The sequence below is a fragment of the Zootoca vivipara genome, chromosome 15, assembly GCF_965207765.1.
Source record: "Zootoca vivipara chromosome 15, rZooViv2.hap1.1, whole genome shotgun sequence".
NCBI classification, from domain to species: Eukaryota; Metazoa; Chordata; class Lepidosauria; order Squamata; family Lacertidae; genus Zootoca; species Zootoca vivipara.
The window spans coordinates 16,817,406-16,829,770 of record NC_142598.1 but is presented as its reverse complement, the minus strand read 5'-3'; the positions used below and the strand labels follow the sequence as shown (position 1 = coordinate 16,829,770).

The following is a 12,365-nucleotide window of genomic DNA, read 5'->3' as shown; positions in this document are numbered from 1 at the left end:
GGTGTTTTTGGCCTACAACTCCCATGATCCCTAGCTAGCAGGACCAGTGGTCAGGGATGATGGGAATTGTAGTCTCAAAACATCTGGAGGGCCGAGGGTGAGGAAGCCTGTTCTAGAACTGTTCACAATGGTCTGCGTTAATTATTTCCCATATCAGCAAGCAGGTGTCCTGCTCTTCCACCAGTGCTCCCTCTGGCGTTGCAAAGTATTTACTGCTTCAAGGTATTTACTGCTTGCTTGCTGTTGTACTGACACAGCACCACAACAGATTGCAGGTAGACAACTTGGGACCCTGGCACACATACATTTGTTGCACACTACCCACCCACCCCCGGAGTTTAAAAGGATGTTTTAGAGCAGGCATAGGCAAACTCTGGCCCTCCAGATGTTTGGGACTACTATTCCCATCATCCCTAGCTAACAGGACCAGTGTTGAGGGATGATGGGAATTGTAGTCCCAAACATCTGCAGCCAATCGGAAGCCACGCCAGATGTTCAGATTCCAAAGAACATTTGCAAACCGGAACACTAATTTCCGGGGTTGCGGCGTCGGGAGCCAAAACGTTTGACTCGCAAGGGGTTCGTCAACCAAGGTAACAACTGCATTGACCAGATTTTTGTACCCTCAAATGTATACATTTGTGTTGCATGCCTGCTATGTAGGACCTTCATGTAAGATTTCCATCTCATCAGCAGCACCAGCACTGATGAAGCCTCTAAGTGTCATTTGACAACTCCTTTCAACCCCTACGCAGGAAGGCCCAATGGCCAAGGATGATGGAAGCTAGATGTCTGCCAGACGTGGTCAACATACTACAAGGGTAGCAATGGCATGAGTTGTGGCATAACATCCCTGGAGTGCTTTTCTCATTTCCTTCTGCAACAGCCCGGATACACGTTTTCTTCTTTGAACAGAAATGGTACAAAAATTAAAGTTACCAATTATGTAGTGCAAATGGAGCTTCTCCCACTACTTCGAGTTACACTTGCACCCATGAAGTGGGTGTGTAAGGAACCCAGGACTCTGGGTTCCTGAGAGCATAAACGTTGTGTTTAGGTCTCCTCTCGTCTTATGGAGGAGATGCAGATTGGCCTCCTACTACATGTCACTTCATTTTTCATAGAGTGAGGGACCACCGCTGATTCTGCCCCCCCCCCCCAATGCAGCATCTAGATAGGTCTGAATAGCAAAGCCCAGACTAGACTCTCAACTGCAGCATCTCAGGCGGTCGTTCTACAAGACTTGACTTCCAGAAAGAGAACCAGACTAGGAAAATGACACGGCAGGTTATTTGGTTTATCTTGACACACTTTATTCTGCTCATATCGATGGTTTCAGTGAATTTAGCTCGTTTATGCAAAGGAAACAGAAGGTGCATTATGCCAGTAAGATAAGGGAAGGCAGGACAAGGAGGAACAAAGCACGGTATGGCTATCTGAGGTCCCAAGTCAGGAGCTGCCCTAGCTTAGGCCATTTCTCACTATAGCCAAGCCTTCCGGCCTCTGCGGGCTGCTCATAAGCCCTTCATGATGGAAGAGTCGACGCCAGCTGTGGGGCCAACCTCTTGACAAATGTGCTCCACCCACGAGTGCAAAAGCATGAGAGAGCGCCACGCAAACACCAGCTAGGTTGCATACGCGGGTTCCTTCTACCAGGGTGCAGGTTTGACCAGAGTCTACTGAGCAAAGGATCTCCACGACCACAGCATGGCTGCTGCAGGCAGACAGGGACGCAGATCCGGCTGTGCTGTAAACTAGTCCTGCAAGATCTCCTGCTCCTGTCTAGGTGCTACATTCCTCGCCTACGATCTACAGCTTAAAGATAGGATACATTTCCAGGGGGTGCTGTGGCCTAGGTTTTAAGTACAGTGGTACCTTGGGTTCTTGCACTTAATCCACTCTGGGAGTCCGTTCGACTCCCGAAGCCGTTCGCAAACCAAGGCACAGCTTCCGATTGGCTGCAGGAGCTTCCTGGACTCAAGAGAAAGCCATGTCGGACGTTCGGCTTCCAGAAAAGGTGCACAAACTGGAACACTTACTTCCGGGTTTGCGGCATTTGGGAGCCAAGCCATTCGAGTACCAAGGTACTACTGTGCCTTCTTCTTCCCTTCCCACTTTAAAAGCAGCAACCCCCTTCTCACTAACACTCAGGGCAGAGGACGCAGACTCGTTTTGGGCGGCAGAGGAGTGTTTGTTGGCGGAGATTAAAGAGTAGATGAGCTGGCGTATCGACACATGCCAGAGGGGGGAAAATATTACGGCTGTGTTCCTTACAAAGACAGAAACCACACGTGCGTGAGAAAGCGGCTGAAGTCCTCTGCATAGAGAAAGTCATCCCTTGCTTTAGGCACAGAGGGCCTAGGGGAGGGGGTAAACTTTTTTGCCCATGCATTAAGAGATGGAGCAAGTGGAGAGGTAAAAAGGGGGCAGGGGCAGAGAGAGAGAGAGAGGCGCAAAACATACAACATCCATGAGAACAGACAAGCAAAAGAAAGCAGCCAGGAGGGCTTTCCTCTTAATACAGACGGCAGCAGATCAAAACCAAGATCTTGTCCAGAAGAGATCAAGAGGGCTCTTTAAACACCTTACTGTGTTTCCTCCCCAAAGCGACAGCAGCATCACAAAACAAAACGGACCCCGGATCCTCTTCAGGTGTGTTGCGCTTCGCCAGCCCAGCTCCGCTGAGACAGGAGAGGTTTGTCCAAACCAGCGGAGAGCTTCGGTGTTCCTGTTCTCCTCTAGGCATCCCCCCGAGGTGGAGGAAGGTGGGGGGAGATCAAGGAGATGGGCTCTGCAAATGAAATGCTGGTGCGTGGCAGTGAGCATGCAAACAGAGTCAGCACCTTCGCAGCATGCTATGGGGAGAGTATTCCTGGGTTAAAACATTGAAGGGTCCAGATCATATTGCTTTGTCCAAGGAGGCCGCAATACAGCTCCCCAGGCCGCTAGTTGACCATCTCTGTCCTAGAGCATTGCAGTCTCCATTTCTCCCTCCGCCCTTCAACACTGTTCTCTTTTCTGGCCAAACTCTGATTGGAGCCATATTGGGATACCCAAACACCTCTCTCTCTCTCTCTCCCCTCTCCCCCACTCTCACTCTCTCTCTGATTGTGCTTCATAGCTATGCCACTTCCTGTGTCTTTGACTGGCGGGCACGGCAGAACCCACTCTAAAGCAGATTTAAAACTTAACACCCATTTGCACTGGGCTTCTCTTCCAAACAGGATCAATACAGCACCTCCATAGCATGTCAGGTGGCAAAATAAGCATGAATTCATACACACGTGCTCACCACTGGGAGCATCATTAAGTGATGGCCAAAAAATAGGAGTGATGAAAGGCATGTATGTGAATCTGCATTCAAGCGGTCCCTGGAAACGCTGGCATTCTGCGTGACCACCTGTGACCCAAGAAGTCTAAAAACTAGGTAAGAATTCAGGCCTGTTGTTGCACAACAGGCCTGCTTTTTAGAAGAAAACCCTTCTGCGACTCCCTAAGAGCAAAGAGGGACATGCTGCTACTGTTGTTCTGCAGCAGGACTTGGTATCCAGCTAAGCAGCAAGTAGTCTGGGACTTGCTGTTTGAATAGCAAGCTCCATCTAAGTGCCGGTGCGTTCCAGCAAACCACATGGCCACAAAACTGCAAGATGCACACCTCTGTCCCTACTTCTGACGATCCTGGGAATGCAAGCCTCCACGGATGGTGCGCTTGCTCCCCGGAGCAGAGGAGACTGGATCAAACCAACATCTTTCCTGCTAGGGTTGGTGAGGCCAAGTGTTGCCCGAGGATTGCAAGGAGATGTCCTGTCTTCATAGGACCAGAATTTCTGCAGACAGAGCAAACACCGTGAGCTTATGCCTCACATTAAGGGAACACTACCCTGGGGTCACAATATCCAAATCTTCTCCCTGGTGCTGGGGGGGGGGCTCGCCCCTCCTCTCTCCTCCTGCCACCTGTAGAGATGTAAGTAATGCTGTCCCAAAGCAAATACACAGCAAGAGAAGCGGACACCTAGAGTAGGCCTCAAACCCGCAAGCATCACTCCACCACCCCACACATTTCCTCCTCTCGTCCCACTGCCACCCTCCAAGGCGAGGTGGCCCTGCTCAGAGGCTGCTGCAGCAGCTGTGAAGGGGGAAATCAACTCAAATCTGGAAACAGTGTGTTAAAGTCTCGTATGGAAGGCAAATAGAACCAAAAGGAAAACTGATGACTAAGCCGGAATGAAGGGAGAAAGGAAAGGAAAGGAAAGGAGGAGGAGGGAGGAGGAACACCTGGGACTGGAAAGGGAGATGGGGAAAGGAGGCTGCAGACTGGGGAGGGAGGGGGGAAAGGGACCACATTCTCAGGTAAAAAAGTAGACTGGGGGACAGGAAGCAACAGAAGGAAGAGAGAGGAGAGAACAAGAGGGCATGTTACACCAAGCCTCCCACACTGAACACAGGCTGAACATCCAAGGAAAGGAAGGCCCACCCTTAATGCCATGCCTCTGCCCTCATCCAGCAGGCAAAACTACCCCGTTATCCTAGAAGGCACCAGGGTCACAGATCTGCTGGGCTTCAGCATCACTCAGAGGAGAGAGGTAAGCAGGTAGAGTTTCACACCCACAGGACGGTGCTGTTTATCCGGTGCTCAGTCACAAGCCCAGTTCCCCCTGGCTCCCCCTTGGTACTTACGTGCAATTGCGATGACCACAATGGCACAGATCACTCCCAGCATGATCATCATCTGGGGAGAAGAGTCACCGTGAGCTCACACATTCTTAACCAACACAGCACCCCGCTGAAGAGAGCTAGGAGCCCAGAACATCTGGGAGAACATCAGGTCAATTAAGGTTGGTCTATTATAGCTGCCAGCAACTCTCTAGTCTCAGGCACAGATTTTACTTTTTTTCCCCAGCCCTGCTACCCAGACATATATTTTCTCTAGAAATTCTAGGGATTGAACCTGAAATCTCAGAGCATTCATTCTACTTCCAATAGATGGGCCCTCCCCCCTCCAGTTCGGGAAACAGCAGCACAATAGGACTGCGATTGTTGTCTCAATCTACCAGTGTAAAATTGCTGTGTGCTCCCCGCTCCCTCCAAAGCTCACCTTACAGTTCTTCCACCAATACTTTCTCTTGAGCGCTGCTGCACTGCTTTCGAATACTTGAGCACCAGCTTGGAGCGCATCTGCTCTTTCATCTAATTCCGATAGCTTCTGGTCTCGCTCCAAGACTTTGTCCACATTCACACGCATAATATCCACCACCTGGAAGAGGGATGGAGGGGGGGGGAGAGAGAGAGAGAGAGAAAAGAAAAGGGACAGCTGAATTCACCTGGAAACGAAGAAAGCATGAAGACCCAATGAGAACAGCTCAGGAGGGCTAAGCAACTTACTTCTTCCACCTGCGCTTGGGTCTGTTGCAGGCGGCGATTGCTGGTCAAATTTGGGGGCGCTCCAGGGGGGCCTCCAGCATTTTCTTCCCCTTCTTGCCCCGTCCCTGGTTGCTGAGCTGGATCAGACCTGCGGAGGCATATAGGGTGCAAGAAGTGGTCACACGTGTCCGGTGCTCCCCCCAAATGAGATGTCCCCAACCTTTGGGGGAATAGGGGCACTTCTGGAGAGCTAAATGTCTGCTGTGGGCACCACAGAAGAAAAACTGCTGGTGCTCAGAACATTCCCATCGCCTCCCAAACAAGCAAAAGATTAACACATCCCTCCCAACAGATAAGACGCAGGCAGAAGAAAGCAGGAAACACCCCACAAAAAGAGGAACGTCCCCCAAACAAAACAATACCCCCAACCCAAGGGGGGAAAAACCATTAAAAATATGGAAACTTGGAGCAGCAATGTGCCTTGGTGGGCACCAAGCATGTGGCTGAGGACATCCAGATAACCACAGGGCCACGTTGGGGCCCTCAGCACAGAGATAAGCAACTCAACTGCAACTAGAAACGACAGCTCCCAATGTTGTATTCCTAGCAGAACAGGAGGCAGCCAAGGGCATTCTAAAGCTGGAAAAGACACCAAAATGATAACCAAAAATGATCAAAGAGTTGGGCTACTTTCCCCATGTAGAAAGAGGACCCAACTGCTTTTCCTTAAGCCAAAAGGAAGACAACTCAGAACATGAGAGGATTACGCACAGTACAGAGAGAAGCTTTTCTCTTCGTCCAACCATGGAACTCAAGGTCACCCAAGAAGAACTTCAAGCAAAGGGTTGTACAAGACGCAGTGAAGACCACAAGCTTAGATGGCTTGGAGCGCATAGGGAACCCGTGGTCCTCCAACAGTTGTAAGACTACAACTCCCATGATGCCTAACTACTGGCTATGCTGATTGGGATGGATCTACATGATTGGCTAATCTATATCTGGAGGGGCACAGGTTCCCCATTTCTGGCTTAGAAGACAGGTCTCCACATCCACATGCCATGACAGCCAAAGTAGACCTCTATGCTCATAGGAAACATCTCTCAAGACTAGCTTGCTAGGGGAAAAACAGAGGCAGGAGTCTTTGCCTCTATACCCTTCTTACAACTTCCCAGATATATGTGGCTGGGTTACCGCTGGCCTGATCTATCTAGTGTGGCTCATCTAACGCTCTTAAACTAGGAAATGCCACAGAGATTGCAACTGAAGCTAAACACGCCAAGTGAGGTAGAATTCCAGAATACAAACAACTGACAGTAAGCAACAATGCTGTGACATCTTAATGCTCCTCAACTGGTTTTTGACCTGCCAGGGACACCTGTCCATGAGGGATAAAATCAGGGTGACACAGCTGGTATCATGAGCTATGAGCCCAGGACGTCACCTCAGCAACAGTCTAGGCCAGGCATCCCCAAACTTCAGCCCTCCAGATGTTTTGGACTACAATTCCCATCATCCCTGACCACTGGTCCTATTAGCTAGGGATCATGGGAGTTGTAGGCCAAAACATATGGAGGGCCGCAGTTTGGGGGTGCCTGGTCTAGGCAGTTGTAGGCAAGCCACTGTCTGCCTAAGCATCCCCAACCTGCAATATGGGAGGACTGGCCTCCCTTACAAGGCTGTTGTAAGGCTTCCTAGGATGTGTATGTGTGAAGTGCTCTGTACTATTGTGACTGCAATTACACCGCCAGAGCAAACATCGCAGCAAACAAGGTCAAACAGCTTCTTCAGCATCCAGGGAAACCTAGCAAGCTCCCAGGTCTGTTAAGGTGTGGGCAAAACACGAAATAACTGCTGTGTCACAAGGCTGGACCATTGTTGTTTTTTGCCACAGGAGAAATTTGCTACCAATATCCTTGGGCTTTTGCTGCCGTAATAATTTGTTCCTGCAGCGAAAGGAGGGGAGAGGTCAGAGGAACTAGCAGTTAAGTCCCAGTTCTGACAGCAAGGCTGGGTTTCTTGCATGGCAACTGTGGGCAAGGAAAGAAGCTACCAGGATATACTGGACCAATGACTAGTCTAGCACAATCTGCCATCAGGTGTTTGAAGCAGCAGCACCACTGGGCAGCCATTGGTTGGCCCACAGATAAAAGGAGACGGATGGAGGCATGCTTTCACTGGAGACGGCAAAGACTTCATAGTTGCAGAAGTCCAAAGGAAAGCAGAGACAAAACTGAGTGTTCCTACTCTAAACCACCCTTCTATCTCAAAACCACAGGTCTCTCTTCTCTCCCATCCCTCCTCAATATCTGCTACTGAGATCTCTAGGGTCAGCTCAATATAATTTTGCTGAGCTCTGAAGGATTCCTCCACACACAAGCTCATGCAAAGGAGGTTTCCGCACTCCCTTCCCCCGCCCCTAGTGGCACATGCCGGGCAGAGCCGCCTCGGTCACACATGACACCCAACGCAAAGGTTTTGGCGTGTTTCTGCTTTACCCCAACCGTAAAACCCGCATTAGCTTGACCACCCTCCTTTCGACCGTTCCCGCATATTTACATTCACACGTGCAGGCACCGTCACGTGCGAAAATGCCCCCCTTATCCGCGAATGTTTTCCCTTCCTCCTAGCGCACACACACACACACACACACACACACACACACACACACCACACAACGGAGCCGCCCTTCGCTTCCCCACGAGCAGCACAATGTTTCAAATGGGCAGCGATGCTGCGGGACAGGAGACAGCGGATAGAGCCGGCCAACTGCAGCAGGCAAAAAATGAAAAAAGCGCTGCTGGCCGGAGAGCCGCGGCCACCTCGGGCGGGATGCTGCGCCATCCGCGCCGGCTGCTCCCGCCCCATCTGACTTCAGCACCGGGCAGCAGGGAACGGACGGCGGGAAGGAGAACGGGGCGGGGGCGGGAGCGGGTGCTGCAATGCGCAACTCGGCAGGTGCCGCAGCCGCGCAGGGGAAGGCGGCAGCGCAGCGCAGGACGGACCGCAGCAGGGCAGGGCAGACTCCATCTTCCCACCCACCGCCCACTACCCAGCCCGGCTACTCACATGGCCGGCTTCAGCTCGGGGAGATCCCTTTCTTCCTGGCCGCTGGACCGAGCGTGCGAAGCGGCGCTAAGCAAGGGTCGACGGCCCACCCGGGGGAACGTCCACGTCAATGAGCCTCTCCCGCAGGCGCTCGGAGAACTGCTGCAGCAGGAGCCGCGCTGCTGCCCCGCGCGCTTTATAGACGGTCGGAGGGGGCAGTCCCTCTCGCCCTGGCCACGCCCTCCATTGTCGCCGGCCAAGCTCGGCGAGCCAATAGGCGCTCACGCCGTACCTTCTCTTGTCCGCCGAAAGAGACACTCCCCCGTCCGGCAGCCAATCAGCGTCCTACTCAATCTGCATACTTAGACGGTGCTCTCCCAGTCGGGCCTTAATCGTTAGACGGGAGCAAGAAATCTCAGCTTCCGTTTCTCTTATGCTTTTTGGGTTTTGTTTTGGCCAGCAGGGCGGAAGCGGGAGAGTTGCATGTCGAGGTCAGTGGAGAGAGCCAGGATTTGACCAGGGGGGAAAGGAAGGAGAACGCTGCTCCATCTGGCCAGCAGTGAGTCTTCCGGGTTTCAGGCGAGAGTTTATTACTGCATTGAGTTGAGCGCTGGATTTGGGCTGGAAGGAAGTAGACTGGATAAACGCGTCTTTTGCTGCAACCTGAAGAATCGTAGAGTTGGAAGGGACCACGAGGGTCATCTAGTCCAGCCCCCTGCTGTGCAGAAGCCTTTTTGCCCAGTGTGGGGCTTGAACCCACATTCCGCTGCCATGCTGAGCACTGAATGGTTGGCAAAGCAGCATATTCAGCAAGTCTTCTGGCTGTTTCTGCTTTTTAGCTTCTCAGACAGATCTGGCAATCCAATCTGATGTGATCCAACAGAACCAGTCATCTCACAGAGTTGGGAGTTCAAAAGGCAACAACTCTCTGCCAGTTACAATTAGGTGGCTCATATGCGTGAATGAATGTCCCCAGTCTTGAAGAAGCCATTGTAGGTCAATTCCCACCCATTAGGATGGCAGTAGTATTAGCACTGACAACAAGTAATTTTTAATACACTGATAAAGATTACTCAACCTACCAAAGAAGCAAATACAACTACAGCACAACATTAGTGAATTATGTGTGCATGTAACCGTAATATACAATATAAAATATTATAATATAGAAATAATAAAATACCGGTATTTATACATACATTACTGCAAATACTTGGCAATTGTTTTTAATTATTTTTATGCAATTTTAAAAGAATAATAAGACAAGTTTAAAATGACTGGAAATTCCACAAAAAATAAAAAAGTCAGTATTTTTGATGTAGTTATTTACCAAGCAAAACTATATTAATTTAACCCAAATATCTTTCAAATTCCCAAGTCATGTTGAAACTTTTTAGCATTCCTTATTTTGGGAATCTGAAAGGTAAAAAATTCAACACGCCCTAGCAGGGCATAGTCAAACTATGGGATTCTCTCCCCAAGGTACGTTAAAAGGTAAAGGACTCCTGGACAGTTAAGTCCAGTTCAATTTAATTTTGAGGTTGCGGCGCTTATCTTACTTTCAGTCTGAAGGAACCGGCATTTGTCCATAAACAGCTTTCTGGGTCATGCGGCCAGCATGACTAAACCGCTTCTGGTGCAATGGAACGGCAAGCCCAAGAGGCTCAGTGATTTAGACCACAGAGCCACCCGCATCACTCCTCCCCGAGGAGGCAGTGATGGTCGCCAACTTGGATGGCTTTAAAAGACAGTTAGACAAATTCATGGAGAAGGCTATCAATGGCTACTAGCCATTATGGCTGTACCAGGGGTGGCTTAGCCATAGCAGCTAGTGGCGTGGGAAACCACGGGCCAAGTTCTGGAAGGAACCAGGGAAGAGGCGGACCCTGGATGCAGCACCTCCCAGCATCAGTTCACCACCCTTGTCCACCTCTGCCATGCTGCGCCACGCCTGGAGCCTCCTCCCTGCCGGAGCAGCCGCCTTCCAGCCCCGCCAGCAGCGCCACCCTCGCCCGCCTCCTCCATGCAGCGCCGCATCTGGAGTCTCCTCCCTGCGAAAGGAGCTGCCCTCCAGCCCCACCGCCCTTGCCCGCCTCAACCGTGCCGCGCCACGGCTGGAGTCTCCTCCCTACCGGAGGAACTTCCCTCCAGCCCCGCCAAACTGCCACCCTCACCTACCTCCGCCATGCTGCGCGGCGTGGCGCCCAGAGCCTCCATTGCGCCGGAGGAGCTGCCCTCCAGCTGCTGCCCGCCCGGAGGGAAACGTGGGGGTGGGGGACGCCGGAGGGATCCGTGCACCATGGCACCAGATAAGCTTAAGACGGCCCTGATCTCCATTGCTACTTATTGGGTGTATATTTCAGCGGTTGAACATACAAGTTTATGGCCATGCTGTAGTGTAGTGCTTATGCGACTGTGAGCTAGGCTCATTGTATTGCGGTTTGGGGGGGAAGAGGTGACAAAACTGATTTCCAATAAGTGTCCCTTTATTTCCATAACAATTCCTAGAGTCTGTACTCTGAATGGTGACACCAGGGACCTAGAAGGTGCAGGGCTTGTCAGTCCAACCCCTGCACAGTCTCATCAGGGCTGACCTTCAGGCAATTGGAGCAATTGGGCCAAATTGGGCCCTGCAGGCTGCTCCTACGGGGGCCCCTGCACCAGGGCAATCTAGATGGGTTTTATTTATAAGATTTTGTAGACTTTGGCTGTGAACTGGAGCCCTAACAAAAAAAAAATCAAGCTGCATCCCACTGCTTCAAATTGGGCCCCACTGGCTAGCCCAGAATCTAATGAGGGCCAAGTTGCCCTGCCCTCGCATGAAGTCTTGGTTTTCCCATTTTGGGAGAGGGGAGACTGCCCACTGGGGAGCGGGAGGGCTAGCAAGGCCCCCTAAATTTAGATGCCCTAGGCTTCAGCATACTTAGCCTATACATAAATCCGACACTGCTGATGAGGTTCTTCTCCAACACCTAATTCTCCTAATAAACCGAGTCTTGATCGGACTTTTATCCTAATCGCCGGTGTGAAGACTTGCTTTTCCTTCCACATAATTCAGCTGAAAAGCTTCCAGGGCTCATCCTGGACTAAAGGAGGGGAAACTGCATTGCAGGCCAGGAGACGTTCAAAGGTCAGGGATTACTTGATGGAATAGAGACCCACCTTGTCTCAAGACAAAGTCAGTGATGGTGACGATTGGATTCGCCTGGGCAGGCTGCAGACCTGGGCGGGCGGGGTCGTCCTCTTATATACCTGCTGGGATTGACAGGGCATCTGACCCTCAGCTGAATCTCATAGCTCTCCTGTAGCTGCCTCTGATTAGTTATCATTTAACTCTTGGGGGAAATAATTAGCATCACATGTCATGTACATGGTGAGGGTAGCCGATGGGTCTCAAACCCTCAGTGAGTTACGGAGGTCCCCTGCTTGTGAAAACAGGCTTCGGTGGATTGAGCGGACGAGACCAATAGTGGATCCAATGGTCAAGAAAGCAGTTCCTGCATGTGCTGTTGTGGGAAGTGAGGGGCAGATGGGGCTTGTCAATCTGGGAAAGTAGCCCATCTAGAAGGAAAACTGATCCTAAAACTCAGCTTCCTTATGGGATATCTTCGAGAGAAGAAAGGGCTAAGGAGTAAACCCTACACAGATCCTTAGTGGAGTCCTTAAGGCACCTTGTACACCTCCTTCCAGCAAGTCCTGTAGCCAAGCTGGTGCCAAAGGGATTCCTCTGCTTTCCTTTGTTTGGACAATATCAGCAAGTCCCAGGACCTCCATATATGCTGCCCAGGCTTGAGGTGCTAGTTTGACACACTAACCACTACAGTCATACCTTGGAAGTCGAACGGAATCCGTTCCAGAAGTCCATTCAACTTCCAAAACGTTCGGAAACCAAAGCACAGCTTCTGATTGGCTGCAGGAAGCTCCTGCAGCCAATCGGAAGCCATGTTGGACATTCGGGT

At 51.1% G+C, this 12,365-nt stretch overlaps 1 protein-coding gene across 1 annotated transcript; it reads right to left on the bottom strand.

The window, feature by feature from the left end:
* Nucleotides 1-1,291: 1,291 nt before the first annotated feature.
* VAMP1 (vesicle associated membrane protein 1) lies at nucleotides 1,292-10,623 on the bottom strand. Its single transcript, XM_088658936.1, has 6 exons — nucleotides 10,585-10,623; nucleotides 8,428-8,600; nucleotides 5,383-5,509; nucleotides 5,096-5,254; nucleotides 4,678-4,729; nucleotides 1,292-3,827 (listed from the first exon to the last, which is right to left on the bottom strand). The coding sequence occupies exons 1-6, from the start codon at nucleotides 10,621-10,623 to the stop codon at nucleotides 3,811-3,813; spliced, it is 567 nt and encodes a 188-aa protein (XP_088515062.1). The 3' UTR covers nucleotides 1,292-3,810.
* Nucleotides 10,624-12,365: the final 1,742 nt, after the last annotated feature.

Coding starts and splice junctions, on each gene's coding strand:
- VAMP1 (XM_088658936.1), bottom strand. CDS start 10,623: ATGGAGGCTCTGGGCGCCACGCCGCGCAGCATGGCGGAG. Junction 8,601..10,584: donor CGCCGCGCAGCATGGCGGAG/GTAGGTGAGGGT, acceptor CCGTCTATAAAG/CGCGCGGGGCAGCAGCGCGG. Junction 5,510..8,427: donor CCCGAGCTGAAGCCGGCCAT/GTGAGTAGCCGG, acceptor ATGCCTCCGCAG/GTCTGATCCAGCTCAGCAAC.